At 39.1% G+C, this 20,367-nt stretch overlaps 1 protein-coding gene across 1 annotated transcript in view; it reads right to left on the reverse strand.

Annotated features, from left to right (window-relative positions):
- The window catches only part of galnt18b (UDP-N-acetyl-alpha-D-galactosamine:polypeptide N-acetylgalactosaminyltransferase 18b), an 86,346-nt gene that overhangs the window by 37,034 nt on the left and 28,945 nt on the right, over positions 1 to 20,367 (reverse strand). Inside the window, exons 2-4 of the mRNA XM_003442373.5 lie at positions 13,381 to 13,576; positions 8,798 to 8,964; positions 1,150 to 1,333 (exon numbers count right to left, since the gene is read on the reverse strand). Of these exons, the coding sequence (XP_003442421.1) occupies positions 1,150 to 1,333; positions 8,798 to 8,964; positions 13,381 to 13,576 (547 nt within the window). The remainder of the gene's footprint in view (positions 1 to 1,149; positions 1,334 to 8,797; positions 8,965 to 13,380; positions 13,577 to 20,367) is intronic.

Here is a 20,367-nt window from a genome sequence, read left to right on the forward strand (position 1 = left end):
CACACACATAAAAAATTGAAAGTTATATTATGAGCCATAACAGAGGTTGGATCTGCTATAATGAATACATTACAATAAACTCCACTTATACAATCACTATACGTCTAAATTCCCATGTATGCATGTGTGTGCCCTTCAAAGATTGTGGAAAATTTGAATATAACTGTTATTTTATTTTTATTAAAGCACATTTTTTTTTCCCCTAAAAAAATCATATTCTTTACTTTTGATGTGATTTTGACCAAAGGGATGTGAGGTCTTTATGCTTCACATCTAAATACATGAGTGGGTCTTACATGTTGGTTTGAAATGTGACAAAGAACCCCTGCATCTTTGAATTCATATTTAATATTGGACTCTGTATTTTTAACTGTTAGTTGATGTGTTTCAGTGATCTTGTCATACAAAGATACAAATTATTGTCGCCGATAGAACAACAGTTTATGGTCTGGCTTGACGTACATGTAAATGTATATATTGCGTGAATTACTAAGGGTCTTCACATTCTTTAGCACAAGTCAGTTGTTTCAAAGTGCGGAACAAAAATCTTTGGGGAGGGATGCAGCTTTTTATGCTCTAGCCCACTCTGAGTGCGAGTGAGTGAGTCCTGAGAAGAGCCCGAAGTGCTGTTTATTCAGTCGTAAACATAAAACTACTCAGCTGAGCTTTTTGATGTTTGAATATCATGTACTGTATTTTTTATTTACTTAGTTCATTATACAGACATAGCAATTTTCTTTCTTTTAAAGTAATATATACAGAATACATTTCTAAAATTTGATTTAAGTGAATTTGCAGTTTTGTTACAATTTTTTGTCTTTTTATTGTAGTTAATCTACAGTAGCGTAACTTAATTTTTATCCACTTGCTTGTAATGCACATTGTGTATGTGTACATTATATTTTTATTTTACAATATCTTGTTAATTTATTTTATCTAGCTTTAAATATGATTTAATCTTTTTCAGCTGAATCTGTTCGTACTTTTTTGGAACCTGCGCTAACCTACCATTTATATAAAGGAAGTTTGATGGTTCAATTGAAAAAAGAAAAGAAACGATCAACCCTCACAGAGCAATATGACTCAAGAAGCGGCGCTCTTGCGCTGTTAAGCTGAGCTTTTCTCATGCTGCACTTGTGAGTTACTCACCATCCGACACTGAACTCAACGTGGGCATCAAAGAGGGCAACGACTGGGGCGGTAGCAACCCTCCACCCACTCACTCGGGACCGGATCAAACCCTCCTGCTTGTCGTGCCGCACCATCTTTATGAATCCTGGACGTTGGCTGTTAGTCTCAGACACAAAATCCTGAAGTTTCTCCTTTAGCTCATCTGCAAGAAACAAACAAATGCATATCAGTATCTGAAGATATCATTTGAAAAGGGTAAGAAAAGTGAGAGCTAATTATAAGTAAACTTCCACCCACAAGAACACATCATGTCCTCCTCCAGTGGGCAGTATTTCACTGGTCGGAGGCCAGCAGCACTTCTGCTTCACTGCTTTGATCACTGGACCAAACAGGCAGCAGCTTGAGCCAGCACTGCAGACCTCCATGGGGCTTACCAGTCATAACGGGATATTGCAATATTGAGAACTCAGCCTGCAATGCTTTTCAAAACATGGAAGGAAGAGATGAAATGTCTGTGGTTTGATGTTTGGATTCAAAGTTTACCTCCATTATTACCTGAGCTGTATACTGTGTGATGAATCACGCCATGGAGACTCATGACTCATTGCTGCTTACATGACAAATAAATATGTATTTTACTTCAAGGTTTTGAGAGAGCCACATTTTTGGTAATTTTCTCAAAAATCCAATAAATTACAACAGCACATTGACACGTTCACCTTGTGCTTCGACTAGAAAAATGCCAAGGCTAGGAAACAGACTGAGACGGAAACTAATTCTTTCAAAAAGGCCAAGCTTCTGAGTCTGCTGTAAAATATCAGCATAGACCCGTGTGATAAGGCAAAATTACATCATAGCTCTATACTGTACTATCAACCAGATAAAGCTGGGGAAAAAAATAAAAGTTTTATCAGTACTGTGTTTCATCATTCCTTACATAAATCACCCGAGGCTGTGTTCCCACTGTTTTAACCATCTTTTCAGTTTGAAGAGAGTGAGAAGCAGCTGCGAGAAGACAAAAAGTGGCTACCGTGAAATCATGCTGTGCTGGCTTTATTAGAGGCAGTGTGAGGTGCTTTAGAAATCTGAAAAAATAAGTTTGATTTTCTAAACGAATAATGCTAGCAAGAAGTTCTGTTAAAGAAAGTTTCTGTTATTCAAAAGTTGTACAGTCCAGTCCTCATCAACTCTACAAAGATAATAAAGGCAGCATATTTTCTTGGAATGTAAAGATTCCCCACAGTCCTACAATGCATTCAGTAAACCAATATGTGATCTTTAAATCAAATATTTTTCAGCCTTATTTTCTGCTGGCTTCTGGCTTAATAGTTAATTTTGACAACTGTTAGTAAACAAGTCTCACACCATATGACCCAGTGATCCACAGCATTGAATTCCTATAGAAAGAGCAGAAATGAGTGCTAAGAGCTCATCTTTTCTTTTGGAATCCTTTCAAGGGTTGCCAAAGCAGTAATTATCTTCATCTCTTCCATATGTGGAGTATGAAAATTTGATTATTTCTTTCTTTTCATTGATATTCACAGTAAAGCAACATGATTGCCAAAGCCAAAGAATTGCATAGGTTCTTATACACACACATGCTTATACACTGACTGGACACACTAGAGTCTGCTGACATCACATAATTCCTAGCATACTACATTGCCACCCAAGGTCAAGTTGATAAGGGGTCTTGTTTTATAAAAAAAAAAGAAATCTCCCTCTTGCTGAACTTGGGGTGGTGATGTATGTGTTCCTCAAGCTCGGGTCCTCTACGAGACACCTGGGAGACACCATCAGGAGACCTCTGATGTTGAGCTTTAAAGCTTCTTATGCTCCTATTACCACTGGGAGCACTTTGACCTTTAACCTTCCACATCTGCTGCAGCTGTTCCTTCAGCCCCCGGTCCTATTCTTTTTATTAACAATCATTCTTTCTGATGTTGTCTACTGGGATTGCCAGATCCATCACTACATCAGACTTCTGCTCCTTGTTAACCACCACCATTGATTGGCCAGCAGCTACTTGTCTGTCTGGAACTTCCTACAGGACCGGCTGTTCCCAACCACCTTTGTTGGTGTCTCCTATCAGGAGTTGGAGACTAGTCTATAAAGAACATAGATGATCCCATACACTATCCCAGCTACTTGGTTCTCCCTCCTCTGCATCTTATTTCCTCTTACTTTGTGATGGATAGTCTCTGGGGTAAATTTGGACATTCTGCAGCTTGGGTCCTCATGACTGTGGTATACTCCTCATACACTCTGTGTCTGTGCTGGCCTTTATGCTGGCCTTTTCTAGCCACTGGTAGGATGTCTTGTCAGCCCCTTCCTCTATCTGATGGCACAGTTCCTCCTTCTGTTCCTCATCATTGAGTGTCTGAGTGCCTGAGGCACTCATCTCAGGGGACTATCTTCCAGATGTATTCATAGATGCTCTGTGTTTTTTCAAGGATTCAGGTTATGATGCTAATAAATCTTCACCCTCTCTCTTTCTGGTGCTCATAGAGCCTCAGAGTGCTGGACTCCGGGTTAAAACCTCAATGAATTGTGAGGAGTTTTTGCATCTTGACATCAGTGGCATCTATGTCTCCTGTGGCCAGCTTAGTATTCCAGGTGAGTATCTGATGACTCATAGGGCTTATTTATTGATGGCTCAGATCCTATTCCTACCATTCAGCTGGCTTCTCAGCACCTGTCTTACTTTCTGGATGTATTTGGCTACGGTTGACCTTCTTGCATCTTGATCATAGTTCCAGTTGGCCTGTGGGATACACAGGTACGTGAAGCTGTTCTATAAAATGTCTGCTATCCTGCCTTCACCCTTGAGTCTGAATTATATAATGTCAACAAACTCTATGAAGAGTGATAATATAGATAAGATATCCCACCTATAAATGTGAGCACAGGAGATGACACTTATTTCAGTTTGTGCACACTCACACTTTCCAGACACAACATGTCATCGAGCAACAAAAGTAAAAAACAAAACGAAAAGATTTACGTGGTCAATTCTGGAATATATCACTAGTTTGTTGACTTATGCTTTGGAGGCAACAGCCAACTTTTGGATGATGGGTATAGTTGTTTCTCACACTAATCATTGTTTACAAATACAGATACATTTTAAGAAGTTCTTATAAAGCAATCTGTTGGTTTCGAGATTGCATTTAGGGAATGCCATCTATCTTGTGCTCTCCATTCACACTGTTTATCTGCATGCAACCAAAATCGGACTACAAGCAGACCACACGTGGAAACAGGAGTGCTTCGACAGAAAAGAGTCAGAGTGTGTTTTATTTATTCCAGTGGACGGCTGCCATTTCCCAACAGGTAATAAATAATTCAAAAGCACAGTAATTCTCACAGTAATGAACATGCAGTACATGCCACATGAAACTCTGTGGTATATTACATGTCCTGTATGTTGAGTATTACAGTAGCAAGAGGAGTCAGTAACAGTCGGTTTCTATACCTCCTGATTAACTGCAATCAGCTAACAACTGAGATGTGAATTTGCCCCTAATGAGATTTCTCGAACTCAAAGCAGAGTAATTTTTGTACTAATTCAAGTTTAAAGGCATTTAGTAGAGAGATTAGCTATATAATTCCATTTACTTTGGCTAAAGCCAATAAAGCCAATCATATGAGCAGCTGCAACAGATCTATAAGTTTTAATCCATCAATAATTAAGACATACTAATGTGTGTGTGCACTGAAAATAAGAATGATGCTCTTATTCCTCGTAACAAATCCTAATAAAACACACTTCATTACACCAGGAATAGCTGATAGCCAACGCTCATCAATCTTTCAGGACCAATATCCGGCTGAGGCTCTGCTGGAAAGCAATGGGCTTTGGGATAGAGTTGGACTCGAACAACAAGCAAAACAGGTTATAACATCACTGTGCAGCCGTGCACTAATTCCAGTACATAATTTACAAGCATCAAAGAAAATTCAAGGTTTTTCTCACTCAGAGAATGAATAGCAAATCTAATGGTGAGTGGCAAAATAGAAGAACCTGCCATTTAGCTCACCTCTAGCCTATTCTCAGTCAGATGTGACACAGTTATAGAAGAGGATTTCCTGAATGCACAAACCTTGAAAGCTTTCCATGTGGCTACAGGGCTTAAAATCCTCTTGTTCAGATTTTCTCCTAGCTGCACAGAGAATTAGCTGTGACTGTGTCATATATATCATTGCGTGCACAACCAGGCAAAGGATATTTGATGAATGGGATTTTAGTAATTGTTTCCTTCCTCATCTGTCTTTCATCATAACTTACATAAATGTTTCTATGAACTGAGCCTATCTGACTATGCCTTGAATATTATATGTTTCTTTCATGCATGTTCAAACTAAACACCATTTATCAGCAAGCAGGAGTTACTGCTTGCACAGCAGATGGCAAATCGTCATGGATACAGGTCTCGCAGTTGATGAGTAGTTTGCACAGCATCACTTGGCAATTTCTCACTGCACAACTCAGTGGTAGTGAAAATCAGTGTTTAAAATATCCAACTGAGAACTGCTCTTCCTCCACAATCAAGCCAAAAAGTCCAAAGGCAGTTTGTTTAAAAAAAAAAGAAATAAAAAAGCTAAAAAAACCAAAACATGGTGAACATTGAGTACATTGCTAACAGTTCTATCACAAATTGGCACTGCCTGTTTATCATACTCTAGACGTTGATGAGGACTTTTCTGGTACGGACGTTTCAGTAAGCATTGTCAAAAAACAGGAAAATATCTGGACATGTTCTTGGCAGTACATATTAACAGCAATTTGAACACTAATACAATCTTTTATTTTTGATCATATCATAACTTTTGTGTAGCCTCCAGCTTTCACTGGCTGGACCTTTAGTAACCGCTTGATGGATATCTCAGTGGTTTCCAACAGCTGCTGGAACCTTTTTGCACACATGAGGGGCTGAACCATTCCACACTAAGTCAGTGGTTACTGGTCAGTAACAAATTGTCATAAAACATGCCAGATAGTTCTTTAGCAAACTGAATCTTTTTCTGTTTTTAAAGGAGCTGAGACTATTATGGTTAGCTCACTATTTTCTGAGCACTTTACATTTAACTTGTGTGACTAAAGGATTAATTAGCCAACAAAAACATTAGACTCTATCATATATCAGAATATTCAGGCAGTTTTTGACAACTGTTAAAGTCCATAGTAACCTCTGCCTATGACTATTTTTACATGAAGGCAAGGGAGGACATTTCTGAATGCTTAAGCATGCTTAAATTATTTTCATGTTTTTTAACCACTTTTGAGAAAAGTTTGCATAAATAGTCTGCGTGGCAGAACATTATATCAGCTAAAATACAATCTTAAAACTATCTTCTAATGAAATTTAGGCTTTTTATTAGCTATCTCTATCTCCTTACTTAAATGAGTGAACAGGAAACCTTGGCAAAAGATTGCATGTTGCCTACAGAGGCTAATCAGCAGGCTAGCCTTTGAATTTCTAGATTGATGCTGCAGAGACAGTCGTCTTCAACAATTTTACATTACTATAAGCATGATTTTTTCTTTCTACTGTCCGTTTTCTTTCAGGTTCAGGTCTCATCATAGAACTCTACACCCTAACATATTACATTTTAGGGTAAAGAATGGATCATAAGTCCTCTGAGCCTGTCTAATAAGCGATACCCTCTCAAAACCCTACTTTTACACGGACAAGTCTTTCGCGGCCCACAGCTTGGGACATTATCCAATTAAGGAGGAATCAGCTAGGTCAATTTGCCCTTCTCTCCCTTGATGGCTACACGTTCTCCTGCATGCTAATGCCTCTCGGAGGTGAGCTGTGACAGCGGCCGATGACTAATGCAAGGCTGTGGGTGCCTCAGAGGTAAGCTCTGGATGATGACCCTTTCAGCACTATCAGCAGCATCACAGGTCAACAGGCTAACGACATTTAGCACAGATAAGATTCACAGTCATGGTGATAATGATAACACCAGGCCTATCATACGCACTGTGACGGAGTGCTCAAGCAAACAGGGCGAAATGCCATCAGCAAAATGTCAACGCGTGACTTGGGTCTCTGAAGGCGCTGAAGGCAACTACTCTCCAGCTCTCAATTACCTGATGAAATATGAATGAATATTAGTTGTAATTTGGGACGAGACTTCTGGGTTTTGCATTTTTTTATATGATACATTTGGATATATCCAACTTTATGGCCAGTAACAGCCAGAAGGAGAGAGATCATTCTTATTCAGTCGAGTTGAGGTAAGTTATCAAGACATACCACAGTGATCTATGTTTTGCTCCAGCAGGCTACAGGCAATGCTCCATGTTGTGCATTATTGACTCTGGTAAACATATTCCTCTCAGTGCCGGTATTTCCCCTGTTGATTGGCCCGTAATGGTTGTCTCAGTTCTTGTTACAAGGTGCAGAGCCTATTTAAAAGTGAAAAGCCTATAAATGACCTTGGCACAGTATCATTACCTTTTTATAGTCTGCTTTCTGCCTTTGTGATGTAGTTAAAGTCTTCTGCTGTAAATTATCAGGTCCACTTTCACAGGTGACTTCAAGTCTATATCTTGTGCTCTGCAAAGCAGACTAAAGTCACCTGTCAGTGATCTCACACATCAGTCATGTCAGTGATAGCAGCACAGAAGGAACAGAGCTCAGCAGTTACACGCATATATTAAATGTCTTTTTGACCTGACAGTGTTTACTCAACATCCAATGAATGCAGATGTAAGAATTAGGTTTGCAAATGCAGACAAGATATGTACAAACACTTCATCACCTTGCTGGATTGTTATCTGCCTCGGGGCAAATTTCCTGGCTTTGCAGCTAATTAGTGTTATTCATCTATCAGTTAAACCCAGTGTACACAGCTCCTAATTAACATTAAAGGAGTTTGAAGGCCCTCAGAGGAGCGGTGCATATAATACAGATACTGACTGCAAGCAAACACCGATATTTAAACTACATTGGCTTTTCCAGCTTTGCATTCTTATGTATGCTCTGTGTTTTTGTGAACTCTTCACTAATTGGCCATTTTATTGAGGATACTTTGGGAGCTGAGCTTTAGGGTTGAATGTATGCATTTTGAAACTTTGACAAGAAGCATTATTGCAATTGTATTGAAGCATAACTCAGTGTATCAGTGGCAGTTTACGCTGTGCTCTCGCTTATGCACATTAGAAGAGAAGGCCACTCAGACTGAAAACTATCAAAGATTTTGTTGAAAGTAATTTTGAACAACTTTGGTTGGAATTGCTCAGGTTCCCCCCAAAACCAATAAAGGCAGAGAAGGAGAGAGAGACACTGAAGGATTACTCTGATAGCATCCAGGATGGGCTTCCACATGGTTTTTACATAACCTGTAACCCAACAAAACAATATCTTTATCTGATGATGTTCTCCATTACCTTGGGAGTAATTGCATGTGACAAGATAATTATCAGATGGAAGCTTAGGGAAAGGTAGATTAACACACTGCTTACTCACTCTTGCGCTTGTGATCAAACCACATAAAACTCTTAGAAATGCATAGTAGGCAAAGTGTCACCCTAATTGCAAATCCATGCCTATTACTTCAATCTAGCTGGAAAGGCATCTATTGCCTGTTTGCGGCTGCTGAGCTACAGCTAGACAAACAGTCAATTTCTGTTACATAAAATGTGGGTACTTACTGTTATTGCTGTTGTCGTCCACCAGGATTATCTCTTTCAGCAGGTGGGAAGGTGTCCTGTTGACGGCAGAGTGAATAGACCGCAGGATGACAGACAAGGCTTCGTTCACAAAAATGAACACAATGCTCACTTGAGGGAGGTTCAAGGGATAAGTAATGTTTCTGCACCTGTGGAGGAAAAATAACAAATAAGAGGCAACGTTTAGACCTTCAGCTTGTCTAAAGGATTAACAGACACGTTTGACACTATCCCGCTTAAGAGTGAGATATTGTCAGGTTTCTTGCCAAACAGTCTTCTTGGCAGACTATCAGAACCTTATATCCGATTATCAACGTATAAATGTTGTCACTGGTTTATGGTTAATCTAACAAATACGAGTGCTAGTGCACTGGTGGTGCTCTGCAATGCAGAGGGAAAACAAAAGAAAAGAAAAGTGGTAAGGTCTGTCATTAATCTCCCGCTCCTCTCTTTCTCTTTCAAACCACTGTTTTCTGTCACCACATGTTGACATTTGCATTGTGAATAATGAGTCCAGCTTCTTCTCCTGAGAGGAAACTAAATGTCTGTTTCCAAGATTTGCAGAAAGAGAAAGCTGCACAAAATGCCCATAAAAGTCCAGGAAAAATTGCTTTCAGTCTGAACAGAGGTGTTTTTAAATGACCCAGGTGTTTATCTGTTTGGTTCTATGGTTCCTGTGTTCACACAACTACTACCTCAATAACAGCAGTGGAACAGCAGCAAAATTAGTTAAAACCTCCCCATAATATCCTCTAGAAATGAACATTTAATTTAATTTAAAAGAAGAGAATTGGGTTAGGACTGTGTTATTTTATTTGTTTCTATACCCCTCAGAAAAATTCAACAAAACCCCATTGCTGTCCATGTTCATCATGCTCTCCCTTCCTTTTGTATCTACAGAAAGCCATGTCTCAGGCATAATGTTTGGGAACTGTGAAACAGAGACACAAAACATGTGTGATTAATGTCTCCCCTGGAACTGTCTCAGATGAGTGTGCAGAGCCAGTGTTAGTGGGAATGAATGTTCTGAATGGAGTTTGGAGAAGAAAATGTCCAAAAGTTCTTTAAGCTGTGTAAACTTTAGCACTATATCACCATTTATTCTCCACCATGGAGCCATCTACATATGTCTGGTCCCAAACGTGATGATGTGATGTAATTCTTTCCCTGATTTTTGTTTGGAATGACTTGTGTGATCACATTTTTTGGACTGTAGAGTGGCCTTCATTAAATTGTCATTGCTAAGAAGGTGCACAGTCATGTTTGGTGATGTGAATGATATTCTGAAGACTGAGTCGCCTTGCAAAGATGTTGCTGTTTTGATCTGCAGAGAGTTAGTGCTTGTTGCTCAGGACTTAATGTGCCTTCAATACACAAAGACCTTGAAATTTCTTGTGTTGTGTCCATTTAAGTGCTTGCTCATAAGGGGATTTCTTGATTGTTGGGGTTTTCTCCAGAATAGTAGTCTTTACCTTTGACTGTTGGGATAAATATGCTTTACAGCTGCCCCAGCACCTTTAAATGGGCGATTTGTGACAGATATTTGTAGAGTAAGAATTGCCCCTTGACAACCCCAGTGCAAACTACATTTTTCTTGCATCTATAACATAATTCACTCATCAGCAGGTGGTGAGTGGTGTTGCACGCTTCAGGCAAAAGTAAACTCTTCATTGGGTTTCAATTACTCAGGCATTGTTTTTCCATGTGACCTTATAAATTCTTTGTCACTTCAAAGTGATTTTTCATTAGAGCTAAAAATCAGAACACAATGCCAGTGTGGGTTTCTTTAGCCAGTACATGGATGTTTACAGTGATATTAGAGACAAAAAGCATCAGATAATTTTTAGTTAATCATCAGTTTATCATCAGTATTAGATTTTAAAAATGTTTAATGTTTTTTTTTAACACAAATAACAAATATTTGATTCTGTTATATATTTTTTAACATTGCATAGTTTTGTGATATTTTATAGTTTAGTGGGTGAATTGTGAAAATGCAGTTTTCCAGATAGAAAATAGAAAATAAAAAATTGAAGAACAATATTTGCCAGTTCAGAATTTTTTTTTTTTTGTTTGGTCAAATTTAGAACGGATGTTCATGGTCCCAACAGGATGACTCCAGCTGACTTTACTTTTCACTGCCAAGCTGCAACCTCCAGGGCTTATAAAGCAAGCTAAAGACAAAGTGCTAATTTAAGCTCCTTCAAAGTTTCTAAATATGAATCAATCCCAAAAAACTCCAATGTTGAAATCCCCAACTTCAAAGTAAAAATAACTGCCTGAAGAAAATGGGGTTTTAATTTTCCCCTTCACACTTTCATAACAACTATGAAAGTATCAAAGGGAACATTTTAGTTCACTTAATATTAAAATTTATATTAATATTAAGCGATTAAGTAGTATTAATATTAAGGCTTCAAGATAGGGGTGTAGGTATTCTGACTGCTTTGACTGATGGGTGAATTTGACCTCTGTGTTTGTGGTGTTGTATCTACTCTGTGGTACAACCTGTCCAAGACATCTGCGCTCCAGTTTTGATGATTGAAATTCTAGTATTTTATTAGTCTCTTCATTAAGCTGCACTACAATTACCAGATAATCGGTCAATATGCAAGTTGCGAGCACTTTGATCGTGTTTCTTAAATTTGGAAGTGTTTTTTGTAGTTTTTAAATTAATTTTAAGATGACATTGCCTGTACTTCTTGTTTTCATTCAGTTTTAATAACAAAGCTAAAATAGAATTCCAAAAATTTATCCCACAAAAGGGATTCCTGTATGTGGGAACTGTTTTGAATGTGAAGTTTTACATATGAGCAGTAATCTGTCACAAATAGCTCTAAGCTATTACATTTCATGTATTAAAATAAATGCATGTACACATTTATAGCCATCATGCACACATGTAAACATATCTTTTGTTTGGTTAATTAACCAAATCATCAACATCACTGCCAATCAGCCTCTATTCTGCTTTAAATCTTAGTGCTCTTTTGTCATTCTACCGTTCAGACTCCTCCCCATCTCTGTCTCCTACCCTCACCTTCGATGCCACCAGGTCTGGTCCTGTCCGAATTTCTATCACTGCTAGGATTCTGTTCTGCTATGATGAGTCATTGGAGTCTAATTCTTTTGCTAATAGCTTAATTAAACCCTGTATCTGTAGCTAAAAAAGAGAACACAACAATAATTCAAAAAAACATTAATTTAAAACCAAGATCTGCAGAAGAGCATCTCTGAATGCACATGTCTAACATTGAAGCAGATGTTCTACAGCAGCAGAGACCATAAAGAGAGCCACTCTTGTCAGCTAAAAGCAGGAAAGTGAGGCTACAACATACCCAAGCTCACTACAACTGGACAACAGAAGATAAAAAAAAGGCTGACTCATATGACATTTGCACGATAGAGTCAGAATTTGGCATAAAAACATGAAGGCATAGATCCATTCTGCCTTCAGGCTGATTTTGGTGGTGTAATAATGTGGAAGATATTTTCTTGGCACACTTAGGGCCCCTTAGCATCAACTGAGAATCATTTAAACTCCACAGCCTGAGTATTGTTGCTGACCACATCTATCTCTTTATGACCACAGTGTGACCACAGTACAGTTTTGTGATGGCTGCTTCCAGCAGGAACGCAAACCATGTTCAGTTCAAATGAATTCAAATTAGTTTCTTGAACATGACAGTGAGTTCACTGTAATGTGTGGAATGTGGTGGAATGCCATAAAGAATTAAGCCAGTTCTTATGGCAAAAAATGGTCCAACCCAGTATTAGCAAGGTGTACCTACTAAAGTGACCGGTAAATATGAATCATAACTGTGTGTGCGTTGATTAAGCAGGAACAATGTTACATGTGAAAAGTTGCAAAGAATTAGTGAGAAAAACTCACTGCATTACATTTTAGGATAAATGTACCTGTCTCAAGAACCTGTCACCTGGATTTTGTGCTTCCCTTTGTATAAATAAAGAAACCCCCAGGATCTACATTGTGTGCCCCCCCAGTGCTCAAATGAAGCCTACGAGAATGTTTCCATGTATGACCAAATACCACTGAAACTGAAAAATGTTATAATGCTAAAATGCAAAATTAAGAGTAAAGCATGATAAACAAACGCATATACATATTACTATTGTAATTTGTGAATATGGTGCCATGGAAATATTAGTATTTAGCATGGATTCTGCATTTAGCATGCAGAATATTAGTCTGCACCCATGCTCCTTAATGTGATAAGTTGCCTTCATCGGTGATACATGTAAAATGTGTATCATACATACATACATACATACATACATACATATTTTTTTAATACAGTATGTTATTGCATACCATATCTAATTCAGTGCATCTCATTGCAGTTGGAGAGACATAGAATTAAACGACCACATTTCCAACATTAAATATGCACACACGCCTCACTCTCCAACTGCAATTCTGGTTGTTTAAAAAAAAGATGGTAGGATAGAATTAAACTAAAAGCAACACTTTACATCTAAAGTCAGCATATAATCTAGGAATCTAGCACGTAGGCAGTGTTTACACATTTTTGTACCAGTCTTACCCATCAGGCCTGAGGTCTGCTATTGGCCTGTCTAAAGAGAGACGATCACTGAGGTAGGCATTATATCCATAGTACTGGAACTGCTTCAGAGCCACTCGCCGGTTGTCTGGACTGAGCTCTTGACCCCAGTGAGCAAACAGTGACGAGTCAGAGAATGATGTATCCGGCTGACCATCGTCGTCCTTCCCTGGAGTCTCTATGAGGGATAGAAAGACAAATAATATAAATATTTGTCTACTCCCCTCCAACTTGTCAACCTACCTGTGAGGATTGCATAATTGGATATTTAAGGAATAGTGAAAAACGATAAGCTAATATAATCCCTATGATAAATGTTGTTTTCCTTGTGTTGTAATATATGTTTGCAGGTGGGGGTGAACTGTTATTTAAAGAGACTGGCTGAGTGTCCTTCAACAGAAATGCTGGAGTTCATGCTGATGATGAGAAGCTCTCTCATGTCCTTGAACACGAGAAAAAGATTCAGTTCGTCCCGGCAGTCGCTGAGCTGCACTGTAGCTGACTTTGCTGTTTGACCTACACAGACAGGACAAAGTGAAACCAATTTGCCTACAGCAACAGACACAACCTTTCTTTCATAGTTTTTTTCCCCTTTGCTTTTAAATCCTGTCCTGTCTGGCAGCTTTATCAATCAGAATTATAATCTGAATGCACTGCTGTGCAAAACACATTTTGCTTTTCCAAGATCAGCTTTATAAATTTTTTATAAGTTATTTCAGTTATTACATTATAGGTGGTATACAGTATGACAATGTTTAAGGCAGGACAGGCAAAAAAAGAGGAGAGTTTGGGGAAGACATAATGAAAGGATGAAGTACAACTAGAAATGCACAATGTATTGCCAACTGCTGCACCTGTAAAAAAAACAAAAAAACATACAACACCTGGGACGCAAACATTCGAAAATGCACAGGTACATAAAGCAACAATGTCTGTGTAGGTTCTAAGTCATCCAGGTCACAGTAATCTAAGGAGCTTGCAAAGAAAGGTGACTGGACTTCTTTAAGTTTCTTGAAGATGTTTCACCTTTCAGTTCTGAGACCAAATGGTGGAAAGTCCCAGGTATTTAAGCCCTAGTAGGAGTTGTCCCTTAGGAGGTTCACTGACCCACTATTTATCATGTGCATCATCACATGAGCCAAGGGTTGAAAAAGGGTGTGGGTCATTATCAGCAGAAGGTTTCGGGTGAAACTACCGTGAGACCTTGCCTCACTCTATCATGTGACTTTTTGAGATCAAATTACGCAAGATGTGAGTGGGTGTTAAGTGTGTGGGTGGGACCTCCGAAGATCCGCCAAGATGGAGTCCCACTCAGGCAGTATAAACAGTTAGCAGTATAAATTCAGCTACCTACAACATTTCCAAGCACCTCGCCACCATCCTAGCTCCCCTTCTGGGGAACGCACCCCATCACATCAAAAACTCCACTCACTTCACCAACAAGGTCCAGAAATTTCCACATAGCAAAATTGTATGGCCCGGATCTAGCCCATACATGGGCCAGCACAAGGCCAGTTGCAGACACACTGGTGGTCCTGTGCTGGCCCATGTGTGAACTACCTCTGGCCACCAAAGGGTCGTCATTCTTTCCGGTATGTGGGCCATGTGTAAGTTGTGTGCAGCCACGGGCCAGTTGTAGACACACTGCTGGCCCTGTGCTGGCCCAGAACAGTTTCAGCTCTGGCCCCAGATGTCAGCCTAATGTGTACCTTAATCCAGCCATGTAATAACAACATGTGCCAGAACATGCAAAAGTAACATGACGAAACTCCATTTGGACAGTGAATGGACTGATTCTTATACAGTGCTTTTCTAGTGTCCCGGATTACTCAAAGTGCTCTATACAACATGCCACATTTACACACTTTCTCTAAACTGAGTGCTTCCTAACTACATTCATACACATTCACACTCTTGACATGCAGACTGGAGGAGCCAGGGATTGAACCGCTAACCTTCTGATCAGTAGGTGACCTGCTCTACCTCCTGAGCTACAGCCATCCACTGGCAAAGATGAGTAAACATCACTAGGTTTTGGATAAAGTGTACACTCACAAACCTGTCAAACCTGCATTTGAAACGTTGGCTACCATAGCAGTACAGTATTGCAACATGCCATTTGGGTCTTCTAACTAAAATAGGAAAACAGGAATATAAATAGTGCCAGCTTGATGCCAGATCCGGGCCAGACCTGTTTTCTATGGACCTGGGCCACATAAACCAAACCACAATCGAACCAGATATGGCATGCCATTACATAGACAGCACCATCTATGCCAGGCCTGGCCCATATCTGGATGACATACGTCTTATCATGCCAGAAGTCAGCCAGCAGTGCTGGCTTGATACCAGATCCGGGCCAGACCGGCTTGCTATGTGGTTTACACTGGATCCAGAAGAAACCATAGTGTCCTTTTATGTGGTTTCACTCTTTACTTGCAGATATACAACTGAGGCAGAGGAGACTGTCAGAAAACGACTACAGCAAGACAGCTCCTTAGAAGACAGAACCAGCTTTGCCCCTGATCAGATTTGCCCACTGTTAGACCTCTGCCTTACCACCACATATTTTAAATACAGTGAGGGTTTCTACAGACAAAAACATGGATGTGCCATGGGCTCCCCAGCGTCACCCAATGTGTCCACTGTAAACGATCATGCTTGAACAGAGGGGATGGCTTGCTGCACCAGCTGTCTGCTACCTACAATCCCGGGGCCCCAGGCCCTGCACCTGGACCCACCCAGAAGAAGCGAGCTTTCCTGCCTCTGCCAGAACCTCTGGACAAGCGTGTAGGACCATATATCATGCATACAGTTCTCAGCAGAGTTCTCTTTGCAGTGGGTGCATATGTTTGAGTGTTTAAGACCCATAAGATTTCCCATATAACATGTTCTAGATTTTTTTATCCCTTTCTCATGCCACAATGCAAACTTTAGTGTTTTTTTTTTCCTGACAGATATCTGGATTGTTCCAAATGTATGTTAGTTTACATGGGAAAAATGAAGATTTAGTTATTTTTAAGATGTCCCACCAGGCGGTCAGAAAGATGTTTATGTTAAGGCTTTTAAAGCAGTTTGATGCTTAATACTGGAGCTTATGAAAGGCAAATTTCCACAGAGTCTAGTGATTAAAACCAAGTCAAGGGGATTTATTAGAGATAACTGAGAAAAAAGTAGTTTATTTTTGGCAAAATCATAATTTTCATGGTGGCAACTGAGAGGCGCCTGGCAGAAACATATATACCTAGATATCTAATGTTACCTGACTGTAGTGAAGTGGTGGTGGTGTTTTTAAAATTGAAATTCAGAGGCAAAACTGCTGATTTACCCCAGTTGATGGAATAGTATGATATGGATAAGAACTTATCTATAAGTGTGATCGTCTTTATGAGAGAGGTTTGTGAGTTCCTAAGGAAAAGTAATATATCATCGGCATACAGGCTTATCTTATGGTCTGTATATCAATTTGAACTCTTTTGATATCTATATTTTGTCAGATTGCTACCACTACTGGCTCAATAAAAATAACAATATTTCTAAATATTTATTTTATATTCTGATATAGCAGAAAAATTCCAGCATTCAGGCAAAGCATACATAATGCTGAGTGCAAAGGGAGACGAGAAAAGATATGAATGGTGACAAGGGAAATAAGGAAGTGCAGCCACCCAAGAACCAACCAACCATGGATCTATCCTTGCTAGAGTCGCAGGGTAGGCTGGAGCCTATCCCAGCTGTCTTAAGGCGAGAGGCAGGGTACACCCTGGACAGGTTGCCAGTCTGTCGCAGGGCTAACACATAATGACAAAAAAAAGAAAAAAAACAGGCTAAGATGATTAAACCAGCAATATTTGTTCTATGTAGACATGTCTATTAGTGGGAAAGGAGAGTGAGAAGGGAAAAGCAGAAAGTGGCGTTTGTGTAGATCGAGGTCACCTGACTCAATACAGTCATGGCGTGGTGTTTTGATCGCAATAAAGCTGGCCGTTGACATGCAGTTTATCAACAGCGATGAAAGCTCGAGAGCCTTCTTGGATGAATTTCTTTCAGATCTCTAACAGAACCTTGTGTCACTCCAGGATGTCTTTGGAAAACTGGTTGTTGACCCTGAAGTCCTCTCAGCTGCTGGCCGTGGCTCTTCACCAGTTCTTTTTGTTTAAAGTGTTCAAATTTGGCCAAGAACGATCAGCTCATCGATATCCCAAACAATGGACACGAGGGAAGCTGATGTTTTTAACTACATCTTCCAGGTTTCAGGTGAGTCTGGAAGTAATGACTCACTGTTGTTTCCGGGTCTTCTTCTGCCTTCTCCGGTATTCCTGAAAACACCAAGTTGTCCCGAATCCTGCAGGCCTGGAACCTGATGACAGTTTCCTTGATTTTTTTTTCTTTTCTTCTGAGAGTTGGGTCATTTCTTCAATTAGGATTTCACCAACTCTTTGAGGGTGGCATTTTCAGCAGCCAGTGTTTCCACCTGCTGCTGGCTGAACTCCACCGACTCACACAGTGCCTGAAAATCTTTATGCAGGATTTCCAGGAGGGCCGGGCTTACATCTAAGCTAGACAGTTTTTTTTAAACAGTGGACGCCAAAATGTCAACAATGTTGCTGTACTGTGGAGAAGCTGGCTACGGTGAGTCTTCAGGGCGGTGTCGTTTAAAGGAACGTTGTGTTCCTTTGCTGCTGGAGGGAGTCGGCACCTTTTTACTTGTGCCCAGTACACTTTTTACCTTTCTTTCATAGTTAATCACTTGGTATTGTGTGATCCTTCTTGGAAAATGTGATCCGACTGTGTTCTTACACTACATAAGACTGTAAAAGGACTGTGTTTAAAAGGCTGACAGCAGAAAAATTCAACACAGTCACACAGACATTACAGCTTGTGGTCCGTGATGATAGACTCACTTCATGACCAGACTCCATAAAGCACTGGTAGCATCCTTTAAACCTTTTGTACAGCTTCCAAGAGACATTAATGCACTTTAGAGGTAAACTTTTGAGTGTGTTTAACAGTGTGAGTGTGATTTATCCATAAGAGGGTCGATCACCAAAAATACAGCAAATAAAGCACATAAATTTTTTTTAAAATGAAGTGATGTAATCTCAAAAGAGACACAGTAAAAGTTTTCAAGCTATACTTGCAATACTTACAACACTTACAATTATACTTGCAATACCTAATCCCACAATATTTTCTGTGATGTTTATTAATACAACACTTTTTTTTTCATTTCAGTGAATAGTGTGCAACGGGTCTGAAAACTGAGGCTGTTAGTAATATTAAAAAAACGTGATTGCAAACAGAGGGACTCTAGAGGCGAGAAAAAAATAGTCCGAAAATAATTAATGTCATAAAAAATTACCTCTGTGTCATGGTTAATAATAACATATTGTAAATTAAAATGGCCTCATCAGCAGGAAATGAAATCTAATGAAAAGAGGTTCTGGCGTATCATGTGTTAATAATTTCATTAAGAGAAGGCATCAGTGCCCTGCAGCATAGTGAAACTATAGAACAATAAAAAAGAGAGACAAATTTCATTATAAACCTTCAGTATTTCAGCTCCCTGCTGACAGACTGCAGCTATCAGGGATAATTCACATCCTACCATACGTAAACATTTATGTATGGTTATTATAAAAGCTGTTTCGTAGAAGAGTGACAAAAATAATTTCTTCATTTAATTAACTTTTCAAAGTTCAGATTTATTCATTTTTAAGCTGTTTTAATACAGCTACAGTATTCTATTAACTGAAGACTATTTTTTATTTTTTACCAACAAAACGTGAGCAAAACAAACTGAGAACTCTCAAAGACCCAAAGAGAAGTGAGGGTTTGACTCCTCACTGAGACTGCATACAAAAGACAGGTTACAGACACGTGTGTGTGTGTGTGTGTGTGTGTGTGTGTGTGTGTGTGTGTGTGTGTGTGTGTGTATGCACTGTGTGTTTTAAGCAGATTGGGAAAGGTTAATATTCATGAGCAGATTAAATACAACAATATGAAAGGGAAGCAGGTGTAACAGGATTACATTATGAACAGAACGAAAAACTTCTTCTGAAAAGGCAGGAGATTATACTACTGTGCTTTGAAAGGAAAAGAAAACTACAAAGTTTATACCCCGTTAAATTAAAACACAGTTTCTATCCTGTACACATTTGGTTATTATGAGGACATAATCATAGTTTTGTACCTCAACCCTGAGTCTGACCTTAAAATGGTCTCTTAAAAAATTTCTTTAAATAGCCTCTGGGCATCTTGTGATGCAGGCCTTCACTGAATATTTCTGTTTCAACTTAATATTTCTTTTTACAAATAATAAATTTTAAAACTCTACAAACACATGGTGTGTTAGCCCAACAACAAACAGCAGGCAGTGCAGACAAGGCTGACAAGCTAGTAAACATTGGAGAATTTGGAGGATAGACACAGAATTAGAGATGAACAAAGCGAACATTACACTCATATATATTCATCACTTGGCAAGAAATACAATTCCAAATGAATTATCTTGTTTTGTGTAATTCCTGGTGTGTAAATGTACTGTTTGCTAACAAATACAGCATGTAAATGTGATAATGCAGTGTGTCAATCTTGTTCTGAAAATTACTCTGTGCTGTGCTCAAGAAGGCAAAATTACTGCAGAGAAATATGGAGGAAATTTCACTTTTAGGTTAAAAATTCTAACATGCAAATTATAAATGTAAATGAGGCACTGAGTCCAGGTGGAATTACCTGTAGGTCATTTTAATATTTACTCTATTTTAAAGGTGAACTTGCATAGCACTGTTGTCAATGCAGGACATACAGCCAATAATTTACTTAACACTCTTTTGAGTCTAGTTGTATAGTCTATACATGTACCAACTAGACTGTGAGCTTTAAATGCTTTAAATACTATGCGCAGTAACAAGGAATAGATTGCACTGAAGCACGAGCTGATGATTGAATGTATTTGTCTTGCTGCAC

Source organism: Oreochromis niloticus, linkage group LG1, assembly GCF_001858045.2.
Source record: "Oreochromis niloticus isolate F11D_XX linkage group LG1, O_niloticus_UMD_NMBU, whole genome shotgun sequence".
NCBI lineage: Eukaryota > Metazoa > Chordata > Actinopteri > Cichliformes > Cichlidae > Oreochromis > Oreochromis niloticus.